This window comes from Erithacus rubecula, assembly GCF_903797595.1.
Source record: "Erithacus rubecula genome assembly, chromosome: W".
Classification (NCBI taxonomy): domain Eukaryota; kingdom Metazoa; phylum Chordata; class Aves; order Passeriformes; family Muscicapidae; genus Erithacus; species Erithacus rubecula.
Genome location: NC_136690.1, coordinates 2,347,724 through 2,369,116, shown reverse-complemented (window position 1 = coordinate 2,369,116; position 21,393 = coordinate 2,347,724). Strand labels below are relative to the sequence as shown.

General features: G+C 45.2%; 1 protein-coding gene and 1 long non-coding RNA gene across 3 annotated transcripts in view; both read left to right on the top strand.

Moving 5' to 3' along the window:
- Nucleotides 1–21,393, top strand: part of LOC306814068 — a 1,017,233-nt gene that overhangs the window by 195,487 nt on the left and 800,353 nt on the right. The window lies entirely within an intron of this gene.
- The window catches only part of LOC306814064 (protein FAM219A-like), a 230,536-nt gene that overhangs the window by 70,125 nt on the left and 139,018 nt on the right, over nucleotides 1–21,393 (top strand). For both annotated transcript variants that reach the window (XM_079329775.1, XM_079329774.1), the window contains exon 2: nucleotides 17,894–17,993. In XM_079329775.1, the coding sequence (XP_079185901.1) occupies nucleotides 17,894–17,993 (100 nt within the window). The remainder of the gene's footprint in view (nucleotides 1–17,893; nucleotides 17,994–21,393) is intronic.

Here is a 21,393-nt window from a genome sequence, read left to right as displayed (position 1 = left end):
GCACTGCCCAGGGATGGGAGGAACGCCAAGTGACTGTTCCGCAGGTGATGCCTACCAGGACTGGTTTCTCATGACAACTAGTCACGGGGCACTGACTCAAGAAAGCTCCCACAGATGGAAGAACAATGGACTGGTCAGTATGGGCTGCCCTGCGTGTGTTCATGACGACAAAGATGGTCTGATGTGCCTCGAAGCATCTTGTTTCCATCTGTTCCCCAGCGTAACGAGCTCCACATACAATAGTCCATAAATCTTCCCACCTTTTGGCCAGAAGCCACTCGCTTTGGGAAAGGACTATAAAAGTGACTTTCTCAGAGGAGACCCCTGAGATCTCCCCAGACGGCAACAGACATCTACTGGCTGACTCCATGAGGATTCGTCTGCCCATCTTGGTATATATAATCCCGACCCCCCTTTCGCTCTCTCTCTCTCTCTCTCTCTCTCTCTCTCTCTGTCCCACTATCGCATTTTAGTTGGCACTAAATAAAGTGAATTTCTGTAGAATTAAACTGTTTTTGTCCCCTGCTGTGTCTTTTGCGCTCTGAGATCCATAAAAGAACCTGTCGCGACTCGCTCTTGAATTGGGCGGACCGTGACAACTGCGCCAGATCCCCACTGAGGTCATCAATAAGATCATGGCAATGTCTCCACCAACAAGCAAGAAGGAAACGCAAGCTTTCCTAGGTGCCATAGGCTTTTGAAGAATGCACATTACTGAATACAGCCAGATTGTGAGCCCTCTCTACCAGGTCACGCGCAAGAAGAATGATTTCCACTGGGGCCCCGAACAACAGCAAGCCTTTGCCCAGATCAAACAGGAAATCGTTGATGCAGTGGCCCTTGGCCCAGTCAGGACAGGACCAGAGGTAAAGAATGTGCTCTACTCTGCATCTGGGAACCATGGTCTGTCCTGGAGCCTTTGGCAGAAGGCGCCTGGTGAGACCCGAGGCCGACCCCTAGGATTCTGGAGCAGAAGCTACAAAGGGTCTGAAGTCAATTACACTCCCACAGAGAAGGAAATCTTGGCTGCCTATGAGGGAGTTCAAGCTGCCTCAGAGGTGATTGGCACAGAAGCAGAGCTTCTCCTGGCACCTTGACTGCCAGTGCTGGGGTGGATGTTCAAAGGAAAGGTTCCCTCTACTCACCATGCCACTGATGCCACATGGAGCAACTGGATTGCCCTCATCACGCAGCGCGCCCGTATTGGCAACCCGAATCGCCCTGGGATTTTGGAGATAATTACAAACTGGCCAGAAGGTGAAGATTTTGGTCTCGCTGATGAAGAGGAGCAGAAGCAAGTGACCCAGGCGGAAGAAGCTCCACCGTACAACCAGCTGCCAGCAGATTAAACACGCTACGCCCTTTTCACCAACAGTTCCTGCCGCATTGTGGGGATGACCCGGAAGTGGAAAGCTGCCGTATGGAGCCCCACACGACAGGTTGCACAAGCTACCGAAGGAGAAGGTGGATCGAGTCAACTTGCTGAACTCAAAGCTGTTCAGCTGGCCTTGGACATTGCTGAGAGAGAGAAATGGCCAAAGCTCTACCTTTACACTGATTCGTGGATGGTAGCCAATGCCCTGTGGGGTTGCCTGGAAAGGTGAAAAAAGGCTGACTGGCAATGTAGAGGAAAACCAATCTGGGCTGCTGATGAGTGGAAAGACATTACCACTCAGGTAGAGAAGCTACCCGTGAAAGTCCATCATGTGGATGCCCATGTTCCCAAGAGTCGGGCTAATGAAGAACACAGGCACAATGAGCAGGTAGATCAGGCTGCACAGATAGAGGTCTCAAAGACAGACTTAGATTGGGAACACAAGGGAGAAGTGTTCCTGGCTCGATGGGCCCACGATGCCTCAAGCCATCAGGGCAGAGACGCCACCTATAAGCAGGCACGAGACCGAGGGGTGGATCTAACCATGGACAGCATCTCTCAGTTTATTCATGACTGTGGCACTTGCTATGCCATCAAGCAGGCCAAGCGGGTGAAGCCCCTCTGGTATGGGGGGCGATGGTCCAAATATAAGTATGGAGAGGCTTGGCAGATTGACTATATCACACTGCCTCAGACCCGCCAAGGCAAGTGCTACGTGCTGACCATGGTGGAAGCCACCACTGGATGATTGGAGACCTACCCTGTGCCCCACGCCACTGCTCGGAACACCATCCTGGGCCTGGAAAAGCAAGTCCTCTGGAGGCATGGTACCCCTGAGAGAATTGAGTGAGACAACAAGACTCATTTCAAAAATAGCCTTATAAACACCTGGGCTAAAGAACATGGCATCGAGTGGGTGTACCATATTCCCTACCATGCACCAGCGGCTGGGAAAGTCGAACGGTGCAATGGTCTGCTTAAAACCACCTTAAAGGCACTTGGTGGGGGGACTTTCAAGAACTGGGAGATCAATCTACCAAAGGCCACATGGTTAGTGAATACCCGAGGTTCCACTAACCGAGCAGGCCCTTTCCAATCAGAGCGCTTGTGCTACAAACTGTAACTTCTTCCTATTGCATCAATAAGAAGTAGCTAGGTCTATCATATGAGACAAGCACGAGGATCAAAAGAGTAGCTCCTTGCCTTTTCTTTATTGCATGGTGGTAGCAGGGCAAAAGAGGAAGAGGATCTCAGATCTTGGCTTTTTCTAGGAAAGGGTCAGGGAGGGGATTTCTGTCCATCTGCCAATAGGATAAGGGACTGGAGGGACAGGTAAGACATTCCTTATACCTCTGGTATCGGATTACAACACCCTTGGGAGCACCAGATGGAGATAAGGTTCCAGTGGTACACCTGAGAGGCATGTTAGGAAAAACTGTCTGGGTGAACTCTGCTTCCAGCAAAGACAATTCTGTTCGTGAGGTGGTTTTCTCTCAAGGACCAGGTTGCACTTGGTGGGTGATGCAAAAGGATGGAGAGACGCGATGCATACCCCAAGGGGACCTTGTTCTAGGGTGAACTATCTATGATACTGTGCCTGTAACTGCATGTATGTATATAATTTAAAGGTTTCAATTTGCTGTAGCATCTTGGTATGGCAAAAATTCGGGGTGGATTATGTTGGGGATTGAGTGTTTTTCTATTACTGTGTCAATTGAAAGAATTTTTCCCATTATCATGCCAATGGAGTTGGCCAGGTTACACCCAGGATCTCTGATGATTCCAGACAAAAGTGGTTAGTTGCAGCGGCTCCCGGAGTGGCCTCTCAGGCTTCCGGAGGGGGAAGAGGGGGGGGGGGGGGGGGGGGGGGGGGGGGGGGGCGGTGGGGACGACGACTCGTGTTTACGGTGAGCGGGGAGGAGAACGCCCGATCTTTAGCCCATGCGGCCGAGCACAGAAGAAACAGACTCTCTGTGATCACCTGCCCTGCATCTGCCCTGTTCCAGCCTCCTGGCTCTGAGGACCCAGCTGATCACCTGGACACAAACAGTGAGCGAGGAGCCGCCCGCTCCAGCCTGTTCCTGCCCGACACCAGCGTGGACGCTGCCGCCCCCTCCCGCCTGCTTTCTGCGGACCGGGTTTTTTCTTCCAGCAGCAGGACTGGGGCTAAGCACAGAGACAGCGTGCTTGCATCTAAAGGGACTGAAACCAAGTTATCTATTCTGTTCTGTTAGCAATTTTAACAACTGCTGTTGTTTTTTGCTTGTACGGTTAGATATATTAGTAAAAGAGCTGTTATTCCCACCCCCTTATCTCTGCCTCAGAGTTCTTGATTCAAACAATTATAGTACTTGGGGGGAGTGGAATTAAAGTCTCTATTTCAAAGAGAAACTTCTGCCTTTACTGGCAGACACCTGTCCTTTCAAACCAGGACAGACTGTTAGATGGATAAGAAAATGGTTGGATGGTTGCATTCGTATTGCAGTGGCCAACTGTCACTATGACCTCACATTAGAGATAGAAACGAGACAAGACACACTCTTCTTCAAGCAGCGAAAAAAGGTACCACTTTATTACCACACCCAAATATATAGGGTTTTACTAAATTATCATTCCTTTCTCTGGTCATAAACTAGTTGTTACCCCATTTGATTTGTCAGCACACCAGAGGTGCTTACGTGCTGGCTAGTGTCTCTTTTTAGATATTGTTTGCATATTTCTCTTCATTGGTTTAGGATAGTTTTCACAGGTGCCATTTACAGTTACAGTCTTAGAATTCCTTTTCATGGAAACAAGCTCTTTTCCACTGTTAAAGGATTCTATTCTCAGGAGAGACTGGCAATTTTTCTCACGGGTCAAGTCAGAGTCCTTTCTGTGAGGCCTTAAAGGCGTGCTGTTCAGCCATCACAGCCAAGAACTCAGTGTCCTGATGGACATCAATGAAAAGTGGTATTCCTCAGGGGTTCATACTGGGACCAGTGCTATTTCTTTTTTTTCATTAATGGCATAGACAAAGGGATTTAGTGCACTTCTAGCAAGTTTGCAGATGGCATCAAGCTGAGTGGTGCGGTTGACACACCTGAAGGACGGGATGCAGAAGACCTGGACAAGCTTGAGAAGTGGGCCCATGGGAATCTCATGAGGTTTAATAAGACCAAGTGCAAGGTGCTGCACCTGGGCCAGGGTAATCCCTGCCGTCAACAAAAGCTGGGGGATGAACAGATTGAAAGCAGCTCTGATGAGAAAGACTTGAGGGTGCTGGTGGATGAAAGGCTGGACATGGGCCAGCAATGAGCACTTGCAGCCCAGGAAGCCTATCGTATCCTAGGCTGCATTGTTGCCTCGATTTGAAAGAACCACTTTCCAAACAATATTAAAAGTGCTATTATAAAGAGTAATTAGTTAATGAAAGCTTTCACGTGCACAAATCATATGTATGCAGAGATCACACAGAGTTAGGGGAAATAAAATGGGTATTTATTGAAAGTCCTGCAAAGGCCACACCCTGGCAGTACAGTGCCACAGCGTGGCCCCTGCCCTGCCTGAGTGGCCCCAAGATGGAAGTGAAAGAGGGCTTGGTCACATGATTTCACATTTTTATAGACTTCAGCCCATTTACATATAGCAGTCCACCATCCAATTAATAGTCTCAAATTGTAAGGTGTCCTCCTCCTCTTCTCCTGGCTGGCCTGCCGTCCTCTTCTCACATTGTTTATACTTTTGGCCTGGAGTCTGATGAAACTGTCCTTGAGTCCATAGCTGGTATCGGACTATTTCGCCTTTATCACCCTAAAGCACAATGGAAAGCACACCCAAGCAGAACAGAAAACTTGGATCTTAAGGCATCACATCCAATTGGAGACCAGTTGCCATGGTAACTCACCCTTGGGTCTGCCCTTGAAGTATATCCAAGAGTTCTTAGCCCCATATTTTCTTATGTCTCCCAAGTGGTGGTGCAAAACAGATGTCTTGGCTTGCAAAGCAGGATGTAACCAAAAGTATGTATTCTATCACCAGCTGTTGAAAACAGGTGGGGCAGTGATCTTCATATTTTCCACAACCCATTCTTCCTCCAGGGAAATATTTTCTGTTAATGGTCCACTGAGTCCCACTGCATGACTGATAAAATTACATCATCCCATTGGGAGATGCTCCAGCCAGGGGGAGGAGCCAAACATTTCCTACCTAGATAAAATCTGAGATTTGGAACATCAGGGCAGCCTGTTTTCCACTGGATTCCAGAGGAAAACCAGACCTTTCCACATCATCACTGGACCTTTGGAGGAAAACTACACCCTTCTACAGGACCACTGCTTCAAATGAACCACATTTGTCACTCCAGGAGGACTGCAACCACCATTTAATCAGACTGCTACCAACACCCTGACTGATGGGGTGTCAGGTTGTATTCTGACTCTGTCAGTGTTTTGGGTTTGAGGTTTTTTTTGTATTACTGTATTTTTATCTTAATTTAAATTTTCCTAGTAAAGAACTGTTATTCCTCTTCCTGTATCTTTGCCTGAGAGCCCCTTGATTTCAAAATTACAATAGTAATTTGGAGGGAGGGGGCTTACATTGTCCATTTAAAGAGAGACTTCTGCCTTTCTTAACAAACACCTGTCTTTCAAACCAAGACAATAGGGTGTTCTTGTCAGAAATGTTTTTTCTTGAAAATAAGACTAAACATAATTTCAAGAAGGTGGCATAAATGTGTGAGAAAGGGTAATCTACCATTCTAAAGTGTGTGAAAGTGTTAAAAAATATACAGCTATATAATAAAAATCTACAAAGCTACAAATATATAAAAAGCATATAAAAAGAAAAAATCTTCAGGCGTCAAAGCATGTGAGTGCTTGTATTGTGGCTGATAGGTTTGCAGTAATGGGTACTGCAGCTGTTAGTGGGGCCAAATCAGCTATAACTTCAGAAATTCCATTTCATGCTGCATCAGAAATTTGATATTGTGGTACATTAGTAATTTTTGAATCTGGGAGTGCAGGTGCTGCATGGAGTAAGTGCACTGTAGTCTCAGATTTCTTTTAAGGTTAGGGTTAACAGTTGAACCAAAGGACCACATGCTGCTTTCCAGCAGACACCTGGTTCTATTGTTCAGAACACTGAAATCCAAAATGTTTTCAATGTAATCATTAATTGCAAAATGAGTAGCTGCCATCTACTTCTCACCCAAGACCCATAAATTAACCTTAGCAGATCTGTGATAAGGTAACACTTTCTCTACTTACTCCAGTGATTTTAGCTCTTTGCCATCCAGGTCTGTAGTGGGTTGATCCTGGCCAGATGCCAGGCACCCACCAAAGCCACTCTCACTCCCCTCTGCAATTGAACAAGGGAGAGAAAATTTAATGAAGGCCTCATGAATTGAGATAAGGACTGGGGGAGATCAATGACTAAATACCATCATGAGCAAAACAGGCTCAACTTAGAGATATTAATTGAAATTATTACTAAACAAGATCAGAGCAGGATAATGAGAAGTAAAATAAACCCTTAAAAACACCTTCCCCCCACCCTTCCCTCATTCCAAGTTCTACCTCCTACCCCAGCAGCACAAGGAGCAAAGGACTGGGGGTTACAGTCAATTCATCACTAGGTGTCTCTCCCACTGCTCAGGGAGAGGACTCATTCCTATGTCCACTGTGGGGTACCTCCCACTGGAGACAGTTATGCTGGTTTGAAAGTAAACTGGAGAGGGGTGAAATGAACCCCACTCAATTAGCTTAAGAGACATTTCAGGTCAGTTACAATTTAATAGATTACAATACATGCTAATATATACAGAAAACTGGCTTAAACCCATAAAGTCAGAGTATAACCTGGCACCCCGTTGGTCAGGGTGATGGTTGCAGTCCTATCAAGTGGTGGTTGCAGTCCTGTAGAAGTGATGGTTGCAGCCGAAATTGGTGGTCTTGTGGAAGTTCTGCTCCTCCTCTGGACCCATCAATTGGTGGTGGTGTACCAAGTCCCCAAACCCGGGATTATGTATGGCCAGGTTCATGTGGGAATGCTCAGTACCTCCCCCAGGGCAGGGAGTTTCACAATAGAATTTTGTAATCCTGTGAGTCATTGCAGTTGCCTGTTCTGCTGCTGACATTCAGTTCATTGTAGCTCATTAGCAGACATGACCCCTTCAGGATGGGTGGGAATGTGCTGGTGCTTACCCAGAGGGAGTTATTACAGTGGAGTCATTTGTGAGGAAAAAGAAACACTACTCTCCCTCACAGGGTTTGCCTCTTCTTTATCTTATTTAACACCCAGTTTGTAGCCTGAGGTGTTGGGTGTGCACTGGGCAGCTACTGGAAATGAGCCATCATTAACAGTTTGTCAGAAATGACATAGGGGAGTAAAATACACAGTTTGGGTTACACCCACGTAGTGTTAAAATGGCGCTCTACTCCTTTAACCAGGACAACAGTTCTCAGTGAACTTCTCCAAAGTGAGTCCTTCCCACAAGCAAGAGTCCTTCTCAAACTGCTGCAGCATGGGTCACTCTTCCACAGGGTGCAGTCCTTCAAGGACAGGATGCTCCAGAGAGAGGTTCTCTTTCCATGGGCCTCCTACTGGATCACAGCCTTCTCTTCGGTATTGTCCAAGTTTGGGACAAATTTTAAGAAAAAGACCTCCAAAGGGCCCCCTCCCCCCCTTACAATTCCTTCCTTCACCAAGCTCGGAAAGAATTTTCTTCAGGGGAAAGTGGAAAAAACTTTTTATTAACAAAATACAAAAGAAACACTTCCCAGCACAGACCCAGATTGAGATGAACTCGGCAGATCTTCGCCAGGAAGGGCAGCAGAGCTTCTTTGGCAGACTTCCAGAGGTGGTCTCCGAAGTTCAGATCCGTGTCCTCTGGAGCTGGTGCAAATCTTAGGGATGGGGGGGGGGGGGGGGGGGGGGGAAAGGGAGAGGGGCAGTTTAGGCAGCCAGGGGAAAAGCAGCTGAAGCAGCGGAGGGGAGGGGAGCAGGGGGGGGGGGCAGCAGAAGCAGCAGCGAGCAGCAGCGAGCAGCAGCAAAAAGCCCCAAAAGCCGAAAAACACCCGGCTAGATAAAACAGCCCGGGGGAGGGGCCGGCAGCTCCATGATGGGAGGTAGGGAGAGGAGATAGTCAAAACATAACCCATAACAGGTATTCATCTGCTCTGGCATGGGCATCCTCCATGTGCTTCAGGTGGATCTCTGCATCCCCGTGGGTCTCCATGTGCTGCAGGGGCACAACTGCTTCACCATGGTCTGCATCATGAGCTGCAGGGGAATCCTGGCTCTGATGCCTGGAGTGCTTCCTCCCCTTCCTTCTTCATTGATGTTGTTGTCTGCAGAGTTGATTCTCTTACATGTTCCCACACTGTTCTTCTCTGGCTGCAATTACAACTGCACAAAAACTTTTTGTTTTTCTTTCTTCTTAAATATGCTATCACAGGGGTGTTACCACAATTTCTAATTGGCCCAACCTTGGCCTGCAGCATGTCCATTTTTAGAGCTGCCATGGATTTGGTTTGCCATATATGTTGGAAGCTTCTACCAGCTTCTCACAGAAGCCATCCCTGTAGCTCCCCACTAACAAAACCAGGCCATGCAAATAGAATACAGGGTCATATACCCAGCTTCTCAGCATCTTACTGTGTTGATATTGAATGATGTGCTCCCATATCTATTAGAAATGTTATTGTTGATGAGAACCAAGTGGTATCAGAATGCATGGGCCATTATTATGTATGCATTGATAGGATTACACCTGATGGATTTCCACTAGAAATGGACCTGGGGATGCTGGTTTACAGCCGGCTGGATATGAGCCAGCAGTGTGCCCAAGTGGCCAAGAAGGCCAATGGCACTATCAAGAATAGTGTGGCCAGCAGGACTAGGCAAGTGATTGTCCCCCTGTACTTGGCACTGGTGAGGCCATACATTGAATACTATGTTCAATTAGGACCCCTCACTTCAAAAAGGACATTGAGGTGCTGAAGTGTTTCCAAAGAAGGACAATGAAGCTGGTGAAGGGTATACAAAACATATCTTATGAGGAGAAGCTGAGGGAACTGTGGTTGTTACATCTGGAGAAGAAAAGGCTCAGGGGGGACCTCATCACTCACTACAACTACCTGAAAGGAGGTTGTAGTGAGGTGGAAGTCAGTCCCTTCTGCCATGTCTCAAGTGAAAAGATGAGAGGAAATGACCTTGTGTCAGAGTGGGTTCATAATAGATATTAGTAAAGAAAATGCACTGGAAAGGTGGTTAGACATTGGAATAAGTTGCCCAGGGAGGTGGTGGATTCACTGTCTCTGGAAGTGTTCAAAACATGTCTGGATGTGGCATTTGGGGATATGGTTTAAAGGTGATTATGGTGGTGCTGGGTTGACAGTTGGACTAGATGATCTTGGTCTCTTCCAACCTTGATGATTCTGTGACTGGTATTCCTGACCAGTCAGCACAAAATTATTCAGCTGATGATGATCATACCAAAGCCTCTGAACTCTGGAGGGAAGTGGTGGGTAAATCCCTATATATTGGGTCTTTCCTTGAGATTGGAGGTTAGGAAAATCTTCCTCTTCTACTTTATCAAAGAGCAGAGTTATTTTAATGATCACAGAATTTCCCATAGGCAGCAGAGTGGACAATATTTTCTCAGGGCTGTAAAAATTAATTGGGAAGGGAGGGAAAATAGACACATCCCAGTTCCTAGCTATGCTTTTAAGGGGCATCTGAAGGCCACAGAATCTGTCCCCATTCCTTTCCACATACACTGGGTTCCCAAAGTAGTTACAGGGTGGAAAGCAGAGACTTGCCAAACTTTCAAGATGTCAGAGGTGTTGACTGTGGCAAAGGAAGCTACATTTTCTAAGGTTCTCCCAAGGGTGTTTGTACTCAGCACCCAGATCCATTGCTCAGAGTGTAAGTGCACACTGTTGTCTGGAGCTATTTCCCACTACAATGAGTATGGGCAGGTGATGAGTGTAAAAAGACTGTTGACCTGATGCATTACGGCAGATTTTGTGTTTCTTGCTCAGTACTGCCAAAAGAAAAGAGAGTATTTACATGGTTTATTTTAAAGAGAGAAAGACTAAAAACCCTACTGAGTATGCCATGTTCCTCAAATCCCCAATTTCAGTTTAAAGTTGAGTTCAGCTTCTCTGTTCTCCTGCATACTGAAGATTCACAGCACTCCTTCTCCATGAAGGCTCACTGGAACTATTTTCTGATGTTCAGAAATGACACATTGTACACACTGTAGGACACAGCTGTACCTAGCAGGAGGGCAAAGTTTTAAAGACCTGTCATGTCAAGCCTATAGAAAAAAAACAAATAAGGAAACAACCACCCCACTGTTTGGATGCTGTGGCTACCCATACCAAATTAAGCTCTGAGCATGTGGGGAGAAAACTGATTAAACTCTGGCCTCAGTGAACTGTTCATACAGTGACCTTATGGAATGTATTTTTCCTCCCTAGGAGTGAAGACATAAGGAGACCTCAGGAACAAAAAACCCCTTAAATGTATGTAAACTTAGAGCCATTTAGAGCCTTTACATCCACATCTCAGCACTTGCCTTTTGATTGGGAGCATTGTGTTCTGCTCCCAGTGAGTAATCACAGACAATTTACTATCCATTTCCGCACTTTGATGTGGGTACAAATGATGTCACAACAAAAAGTCTATGATCAATCAAAAGAGACTTCAGAGTCCTGGGAAGAATGATAAAATATGCAGGAGCACATGTAATGTTTTCCTCAACCCTGAGGGATTTTTCTCAGTAACAGGGAGAAACTTTGGAAGAAACAGGTGAGCCTAGGATATCAATACCTGGCTGCAGGATTGGTGTCTGCACCAAAATGTTGGGGTTTTAAACAATGGAATAGCCTTCCAGAGGCAAGGTATCCTGGGTCTTGATGTCCAGATGGAGAAAACACATTTTTGGGCATAAGCTGATGGGGCTGATCGAGAACTAGAATTGATAGGGGAAAGGGATACCAACAGGAGAGCTGAAAGTAAAACAAGGGTTGTCATGGCATCACCTCAGGGTAGAGATGCTAGTGGGAACATTTATGTTGCTCCTGGGAGCATGGAGGGCTCAGGAGCACATATGAACTCATTGTACACAAACACATGCAGTATGAGAAACAAACAGGATGAACAGGAAATGTTGGTCAGTTCCCAGAGCTATGATGTCATTGGTGTTAGTGAGACTTGGTGGAATAAGTCCCACAACTGGAGTTCCAGGATGAAGGACTACAGATTGTTCAGGAAGGCTAGGCAGGACAGGCGAGGTGGAGAAGTTGCACTGTATGTGAGAGGTATGATTGTACATCCATTACAGTTAGGAATTATGTGGTTGAGAGCCTCTGGGTGAGGATTAGGGGGATGGAAAACAAAGCAGTTTTCATGGTGGGTGTCTACCATTGATCACTGAGCTAGACAATGATACTGATGAGTTAGTCTACAGGCAATTAGAAGAAATCTCTGGATCGGTAGCCCTTGTCCTTATGGGAGATTTCAACTTTCCAGGGATCAACAGGGAATACCATTCTTCTGTGACAAGCAAGTCTGTAAAATTCCTGAAGTTTGTGGAAGATAACTTCTTGTCACAGGTACTCAGTGAACCAACTAAGAAAGATGCTCTCCTAGACTTGTTTGTGACTAGAGAAGGACTCATGGGAGATGTGAGGGGAGCTGTCTTGGCCACAGTGATCACAAAATGGTTGAGGTTAAAATTTTCAGTGTAATGAGAAAAAAGTCAGCAGAGTTGCTACCCTGAATTTTGAGAGAGCAAACTTTAAGCTACTCAGGGAGCTATTTAGCAGAGTACCCCAGGAATCTGCTTTTTAATACTGAGGAGTCCATGAGTGCTAGTCAATCTTTAAGAACCACCTTTTAAATGTACAGGAGCAGGCAATCCCATTGTGTCCTAAGTCAAGTAAGCAGAGGAGAGGACCAGCTTAGTTGAACAGGAAACTCCTCCTGGAGCTCAAAGGGAAAAAGAAATTGTATGATCTCAGGAATCACAGAAGGCAATATCTGGCCATTGCACCATCATTTAGCATAACATGTCTAATCCCATGCCTTCCTGCAGCCAGCAGATTGGGGCTCTGTCATGTGAAAAGGGGAGGCTTCCTTGACCCTTAGTGTGGGAAGATTTACTTAACCCTTAGTGTTTAATTTGTCTGTCAGCATCCCAGGAAAGTCAAGACCCTTGTGCCTGACCAGTCTGTCAGTGTCCTGTTAGGGGGATCCTTCACTGAGCTGTCCTATTGGATTGGAGTGTGGTTCGACTGACTTACTCAGGGGAACGCATCAACAGCATAAGGGAGACCCCTCAACAGGTCTTTCTCTTTATTAGAGTGTGTTACCTGCTGCTGGCAACTACCAGTGTCCACAAAGGATTCACACAAACAGTTTATGGAATAACACTCTATTAATATAAAATCATTAAAGATTAAGGTCCGAAGGTTGTCGGTGATAGTGTCTGACTGCAAAAATATACTTGAAGGAATATACAGGTGTTGTGGTTTGACACTGGCCCAATGCCAGGCATCCATGAAAGTCACTCACTCACCCTCCCCTGCCACAGCTGGGCAGAGGAGAAAAAAAAAATTAAAGAAGGGTTCATGAGCTGAGATAAGGACTGTGAGAAAATACTTCAAGGGCAAAACAGGCTCAACTTAAGGTTGCAAAATGAATTTATTACTAACAGAGTCAGAGGAGGATAATGAGAAGTAAAATAGGCCCTTAAAACACCTTTTCTTCCCCCAGCCCCCTCCCTCCTTCCCACTGACAGGGCAGGGAGAGAGGGCATGGGGGTTTTGGTCAGTTCATCACCCAAGGTTTTCTTCTGCTGCTCATGGAGGAGTCCTTCCCCTGCTACACTATGGGGTCCCTTGCATGGGAGACAGTTCTCCGCAAACTTCTCCAGCATGATTCCAATCTCTCAAGCAGCAGTCTTCCCAAAACTGCTGCAACGTGGGTCACTCTTCCATGGGATGTAGTCCTCCAAGGACAGGCTGCTTCAGCCTGGAAGCTAGGGCCCACTCTCTCCACTGAGTCTTCCACTGGATCACAGCCTCCTCCAGACATCTACCCGCTCCAGCATGAGCACCTCCCCCACAGGCTGAAGGTGCATCCCCCATGGATCTCCATGGGCTGCAGGGGGACAGCCTTCTTCACCATGGTCATCACCACAGCCTGCAGAGGAATCTCGTCTCTGACACCTGGAACACTTCCTCCCTCTCCTTCACTGACCTTGGTGTTGCCATGTTGTTTTCCCTCACATTTTCTCACCTCCTCCTCTTCTCTGACTAGAAGAAAAAACTGCATGTGGCCCATTTTGTTTTGATTTTCTTCTTAAATAGGTCATCACAGAAGCATAACCAACCTTTCTAATTGGCCCAGCTTTGGCCAGCAGCATGTCCATCTTCAGAGCAATCAGGGATTGATACTGCCAGACATGGTGGAAACTTCTGGCAGCTTCTCACAGAAGCCACCTCTGTGGCCCTCCCTGTCCTGGTTTGAAAGGACAGGTGTCTGCCAGTAAAGGCAGAAGTTGCCCTTTGAAATAGAGACTTTGGTTCCACTCCCCCCAAGTATTATAATTGTTTGAATCAAGGACTCTGAGGCAGAGATAAGGGGGTAGGAATAACAGCTCTTTTACTAATATATCTAACCATACAAGCAGAAAACAACAGCAGTTGTTAAAATTACTGACAAAACAGAATAGATAACTCGGTTTCAGTCCCTTCTTTAGATGCAAGCATGCTCTCTCTGTGCTCGGTCCCGGTGCTGCAGCTGGAACAAAACCCGGAGCTGCAGAAAAGCAGGCGGGAGCGGAGGCGGGAGGGGGGAGCGGCAGTGGCCACACCGGTCTCGGGTGGGAATGGGCTGGAGAGGGCAGCTCCTCGCTCACCATTTGTGTCCAGGTGATCAGCTGTGTCCGCAGAGGCAGGAGGCTGGAACGGGGCAGATGCAGGGCAGGTGATCGCAGAGGGGTCTGGCTCTCCTGTGTTCCACTGCGTGAGGCTGGAGATGGGGCGTCCTGCTCCGACCTCCCCGAAAACACGAGTCCCCTCCGGAAGCCGCTGTCACCTACCCCTTTTGTCTAGAGTCATCAGAGATCCTGGGTGTAACCCGGCCAGCTCCATTGGCATGATAATGGGAAAAATTCTTTCAATTGACACAGTAATAGAAAAACACTCAACCCCCAACACCTCCCACTATGAAAAATCAGACTGTACAAAACCAACACAACAGGCAAGCTCTAATTCTAAATAAAATGTTCAGCACATGCATAGAGTATGATTCTTACCCAGTAGGCATCCCTATGGGAGAGAATACAGGTTCAGCCCATCAACTGGTCCCAGAAGTTACGATGGAGTTTTCCCTAACTTTTACCCCATTCTTGACTTATTTTTATGCTATTTCTTTGTCTTTAGGTGAATCTTGAGTACTCTAGTCATGCATACTTTTGTTACTGATTTGGGTAAAATCTTCTAGCTTTGCTTTTAAAGATACAGTCAAAAAGAATGTAGAGTGCATGCCCAGTGAGGGTTGGTCATACCTTGGAGGCAGGTAACTTTGGGATGGAGGTATGCATTATTATTAGGCGTTAATGAAGCAAGTTCATGTAAGGAGATGGATTTCCCCACAGTTGCTGGCTCAGCAGTAGGACATCTTCCCCTATTGCCCCTGACTGACAGGTGTTATGTCCTTTATCAGCTGTAAAGTACCATTGAGTTCCCTTTCCTTCAAGGATTTCCACAGAGTCTGGCCATGGTTTCTCTACTCTGCTCCACCCTCCATTCCATCACCCTTAGCAGATGTGTGTGTATGGGGAATCATCATGGAATACGTTTCAAGTCATGCCAGCCACATTCCATCCAGGGAGCAGCAACTGATTTACCGTATTATTTCTGTACTGTTATAATTTGTGTTAAGATGCCAATACAACTCTTCAGTTTCTTCTAATTGTATCCCCAGTTACCTGTCCACAGGGTCCTCAGTCATTTTCCCACAGGCTCCAAGGACTTAGTTGTCTTCAGTACTACTAGGGAGTATCCAGCTCTTGGAGTCATGCTTTTGAAAAGCAGCTGTATCCTTCCTTTTCCCAGACTGTTAAAGAAAAGATTCTTATCTGGGAAGCCTGGACACAGGTGGTGGCCTGGCACTTACCACCTTACACATCCTGTATATATATATATATATATATATATATATATATATATATCCATGTTTAATTTAGTTTCTAGCTTCTAGTGGGAAGAAGTGAATGTGTTTGAAAACCAATTTTATTTACTATAGTGCTAGAGACAGTTCTAAGAAGTTTGACTTTTGCCATTAGAGTTTGAATATCATAGAATCATAAAATAGAATCATAGAATATGCTGAGTTGGAATGGACTCATCAGGATCATCTAGTCCAACTCCTGGCCCTGCACAGAACAGCCCAAGAATAACACTATGTGCCTGAGAGCTTTGTCCAAACGCTTCTTGAACTCTGTCAGGCTTGGTGCTGTGACCACTTCCCTGGGGAGCCTGTTCCAGTGCTCAAGCACCCTCTGGGTGAAACAAGTTTTCCTGATATCAAACATAAACCTCCCTTGAAACAATTTCAGGCCATTCTCTCAAGTCTTGTGACTGGTCACCAGAGAGAAGAGATCAGTGCCTGCCCTTCAACTTCACCTCATGAGAATGCTGAAGACCACCATGAGGTTTCACCTCAGTCTCTTCTTATCTAGGCTGAACAAACCAAGTGATCTCAGCTGCTCCTAAAAAGGCTTCCCCTCCAGACCCTTCACCATCCTTGTGGCCCTCCTTTGGATGCTCTCCAATAGATTAATGTCTTTTATATTGTTGTGCTCAAAACTGCATACAGTACTCAAGATGAGGACACACCAGTGCAGAGTAGAGCTGGACAATCCCCTCCTTTGACTGGCTGATGATGCTGTGCTTGATGTACCCCAGGACACAGTTGGCCCTCCTGTCTTCCAGGGCACTGCTGACTCATATTCAACTTGCCATCAACCAGGACCCCCAGGTCCCTTTCTCCAGTGCTGCTTTCCAGTCTCTTGTTGCTCAGTTTGTACATACATCCAGGGTTGCCCCATCCCAGGAGCAGAATCTGGCACTTGCACTTGTTAGACTTCATATGGCTGGTGATTTGTTGAGGTCTTTCTGCAGGGTGTCTCTGTCTTTAAGGGAGCCTACAGCAAACTTAATATTCCTTTGAGTCCTGCATCCAAGTCATTAATGAAGATATTGAAGACAACTGGGCCTAGGATGGAGCCCTGTAGAACCCTACTAGTGACCAAACTCTAGTCTGATGTAACCCCATTGACTTTCTGTGCCCAGCTCCTGAGCCATTTGTTCACCTATCACATAACATGGTTATCCAGCTATGTGCTGGGCATTTTGTCCACAATGATACTATGTGACATAATATCAAAAGCTTTACTGAAATTGAAAAAGATTACATCTTCTGGCTTCCCTTGATCAACTAGGTGTGTTACCCTGTCATAGCAGGAAATCAAACAAGCTGGACTTTCTCCTTATGAAGCCATGCTGGCTGTGACCAACAACTGTGTTGTCCTCCATGTGTCAACACCTCTCAGAATAATCTTTTCCATTATTTTACTGGTCACTGAACTGAGACTGACAGACCTGTAGTTTCCAGGGTCCTCCTTCTTGCCCTTCTTGAAAATCAGGATGATGCTAGCCAGCTTCCAGTCATCTGGCATGTCTCCGGATTCCGAAGACTACTCAAAAATCATCTTTTTATCAGTGCTGGAGCTGCCTGAATTGGCACTTTGTATATCTGAATCCTCTGCTATGCTGGACCATAGAACAGAAAACTACCTCTATTAGTTTGGCTGCAAGTAGGCATAATGGGGTGGACTCCGTGTTTGAAGAACTTTGGTTTTCAGGGGGATTTCAGTGACAGTAAAAAATGCTGTGCTTACATACTGAAATTAAATCTTTCCAGTTAGCCAAAACCAAGTAAATCTGGGTTGGGAATTACAGGCTTCTTTACTCCTCTCCAAGAGGGACTGGAGATTGAACTGTCTTACTCATTCAGTCCTCATTTCTTCTGAGATGCACTTTAACACAGCTGGTCATGAGATTTTTAGTTTTAATCATGAGGCAGACTAGTCCACTTGGAACTCAGCTGAAACTGTAGATGTGTTTCATACAACACCCCAAAGAGTCATCACATGAAAATTGTTTTGTTCTACTGCCAGGGCAGGATGAATTTGAACTGGTGATCTACCCTCTATATTATATTCTCAGTATTATCTATCATATAAGCCAGATGTTGAAATCTGGTGTTTTCAGGGGTACTGTAAGCATACTAAACATGCTTCCAAAATTTTGTCTAGGTTTCCCTACATTTCAGCCATTCAAAACACTGGCATGTTCTCTGTTCCCTCTGAATGTGGGTGGGAATGGACTCACCTAACAGTCAGAAAATAGACTGCAGAACTTTTAGCAAATTTTTTCTGTTTTTCATTTTCTTTCTCAACAGGATCCAACAGCTGCATCTATTTTGGACAGAGATTGTGGCATGAGAGAAGGAGAGACTGTAGCCATGAACTGTAAGTCATCCCCTCTTCAAGTGAAATTAGGTGAGTCTGCTGATAGAGAGTAAAAAGTCTGAATCCAAGGTCTGAAATATGGTGAGGTGCTTGTGGGACCATATGCAGATCTTCATGTATATGGCTGAGCATGCCAGCTCAGCTCAGACAACTCCAGAGCACTTTATCTGTGTGATTCTTCTGCAAACATGCAAGGACACTTTATATGGGCTGTGGTAGAGGAAGAAAACTTTGCCTTGAAACAAAGACATAGCTATTTATACCTACAGATTTTTATCAAGGCTTTGAACAGGAAAAGAATGAAGATAATATAGAGGGAGTGTATAGAAGAGAAGACAGGATAACTGCAAGCAAAAGGGAAAGGATCAGAGACTTGGACTACCAGGAAGAGCAGTATTACTGTAAGCTGTAGGGTTTGTAGGTTTGTAAAGGTTCACATAGAAATTCTCATGTTATTTTTGAGCAATATTTTTGAAGTTTTGGAAGCAAAATTATATTAGCACAATACTCAGCTTCCTCACAAGGCTAATGATTACAAGAGGACAGCAATCCACATGACTGTCCTGTCTCCAAAATCTGAATCACTATTGTGCCACACAGACTCAAAGACCATACAAGGAACAGATCAAAGGAACTGTACATTTTGCTCAGAGCATGGATTAAAAATATGGGAATCTAAGTCTTGAAAATTTCACATAGGAGCAGGAAGCAGTTCCGTGGTTATCCTTCACATCAGAACAAATGACACTAACAGGATGTTGGTGGAGCTGGTTGAGGTTGACCTGTGGGAGTGGGTCCAGAGGAGAGTCACAAAAATGGTCACAGGGATGGAACACCTCTCCCATGAGGAAAGGTTGAGAGAGTTGGGGTTGTTTAGCCTAGAGAAAAAAAAGACTCTGGGGAGACCTTATTGTAGCCTTTCAATACTAAAAGGGGGCTTATAAGAAAGATTGGGACAGACTTTTTAATAGGGACTTTAGCAACAGAACCCAGGATAATGGTTTTAAAGAGGGTAGATTCAGACTAGATATAAGGATGATTTTTTTTATGATGAGGATGGTGAACCACTAGAACAGTTTTCCAAGAGAGGTTGTAAATGCCCCATCCCTGGAAACAATCAAGGTCAGATTGTATGGGGCTCTGAGCAACCTAGTCTAGTTGAAGATGTCCCTGCTTATTGCAGAAGGCTTGGATTAGATGACCTTTAAAGGTCCCTTCCAACTTAAACCATTTTATGATTGTATGCCATGCTAAGTAAGACTGAAAGAAGTGGGTGCCCAGATGTTCAGTGGAATATCTCTGGCCACTACCAAATGAGTGACAGGGAAGGTCAGCAAACAGCTAAGGTTTGAAGATATGGGGAAGTTTGGGCATTGGTGTATAATTATGAAGACGTTCTCTGATAGATAGGTTTTACCTAAGGACCTGGAGTACTACTGCAAACACTGGTATTGGCCTCATTTCTAAGAGAAACCTTAAAGAAACACCAGGAAAAAGCTGGGAAGTGCTTGTGAAGTCTTAAGGCTCTGCCTGAGTATAAATTGGATACACAAATCTGATCATGGCAGTGCAGAAAGGAATGTCACAGAGTAGACCCGTGGACAGCAAAGGAAAATAAAGTGGTTGAATAAGCAAGATCTTGCTGGAAGAGTGACTAGGGAGGAGAAGTCAGAAATCTGAATATGTAAATGTAACAAGATTATGCAGCAAAGTGGAGGCCCTTGAGCTACTGATACAGGATATGAGTGAGTTCATTGGGACAGTAGATCTTTCCCGCAACCTCAGTGATGAGCACTCTGAAACCAGTGGCTGCTTTTCAGAAAAAGGCAGGGAGCAGCAGTGTGGATTAATGATAGCACAACTCACAGTTTAGTAAAAGATTATCACTTCCAGCATGCCATATGTCACCATGATCCTTTTCCACTGCCAAAAGAGTTCTGTAATGGTATTAAAGAGATAATTGCTACTGCAGCAGTTGTTTTGTATAACTTAACATCAGAAATCAAGTTGGAGAGCAATTAATTCTATGATTGGTAAGTCTGAGATGTTCTTGTATTTCTAGGCACTAAAAATAAAAATATTCTCCAGAAATTCACTAACAGGTCAGGAAACAATGCTATTTTAGACTTGGCTTTGGTAAGTCATGAAGATGCTATAGAAGACCTGATCATAGGAAATAGTTTTGAAGTTAAGGCCAAGTTCAATCCATGCAAATTAAATGAAAAGGTATTTTGAGGTAGATATATATATATATATATATATATATATATAAAGTTTTATAAACTAAGAGTTCAAGCAGAGTCAAGAGATTAAAAAGCCCAGGAACTCAAACACATCAGGTGGTGTTGAAGGAGAAAGTATCAGAACAAAGGACATTGCTAATGGAGTTGTCCAACAGACATTTCATTTATATGTTCATTAATGACTTTGACACAAAAAACAAGTTGTCAAAGAAAATTTAATTATAACAGCAATGATGAAGTTGCAATAAGAAATCCAAGGGCAGTCAAAAGGGAGTTCAGGGCTTTCAGAAAGCTGGTTGAGGGATCAGGAGCACAAGTATTTTTTCCCTCTATCCTACCAGTTGCGAGGAATGATGTTGGAAGAAGCAGGAAGACCCAGCTGATCAATACCTGGCTATGTGACTGCTGTCACCAGCAGAATTTGTGTTTTTTTTAGTCACGGGTTATTCTACATAATACCAGTCCTACTAGAGACAGAAATATTCTATAAGGAGCTGGGAGGAGTCTCACAATCAGTAGCCCTTATTCTCAGTGGGGACTTCAACCTACCAGATGTCTGATGGAAATACAATACAGGAGAGAGGAAACAGTCTCTTAGAATGTGTGGAAGATAAGTTTGTGACAGCTGGTAACTAGGGAAGGTGCCCCACTGCATCTGCTGTTTGTGAACAGAGAAGGACATGTGGGTAATGTGGTGGCTGGAGGTCATCTTGGGCACAGTGATTGGAAAATGATCGAGTTTTGAATTCTCAGAGAAGTAAGAAGGGGGTCAGCAAAACTGCTACCTTGGACTTTTGGAGGACAGACTTTGGCCTGTTTAGGGGACTGGTTGGCAGAGTCCTTTGTGAGGCAGTCCTGAAGATCAAAGGAGTCCAGGAAGGCTGGATATTCTTCAAGCAGGAAATCTTAAAAAGCTCAGGACCAGGCTATCCTCATGCTGAAAGACAAGCCTGCAGAGAAGATCAGCCCGGCTGAACATAGAGCTTTGGCTGGGACACAGGAGGGACAGAAGAGAGTTTATGACCTCTGAAAGAAGGGACAAGCAACTCAGGACTACAAAGATGTCATTAGATTATGCAGGGAGAAAGCCCAACAATAACTTAATTGCACCACTACAATGAAAGACAATTAAAAATTGTTTCTATAAATATATTCACAAGAATAGGAAGGCTTAAGGAGAGTATCTG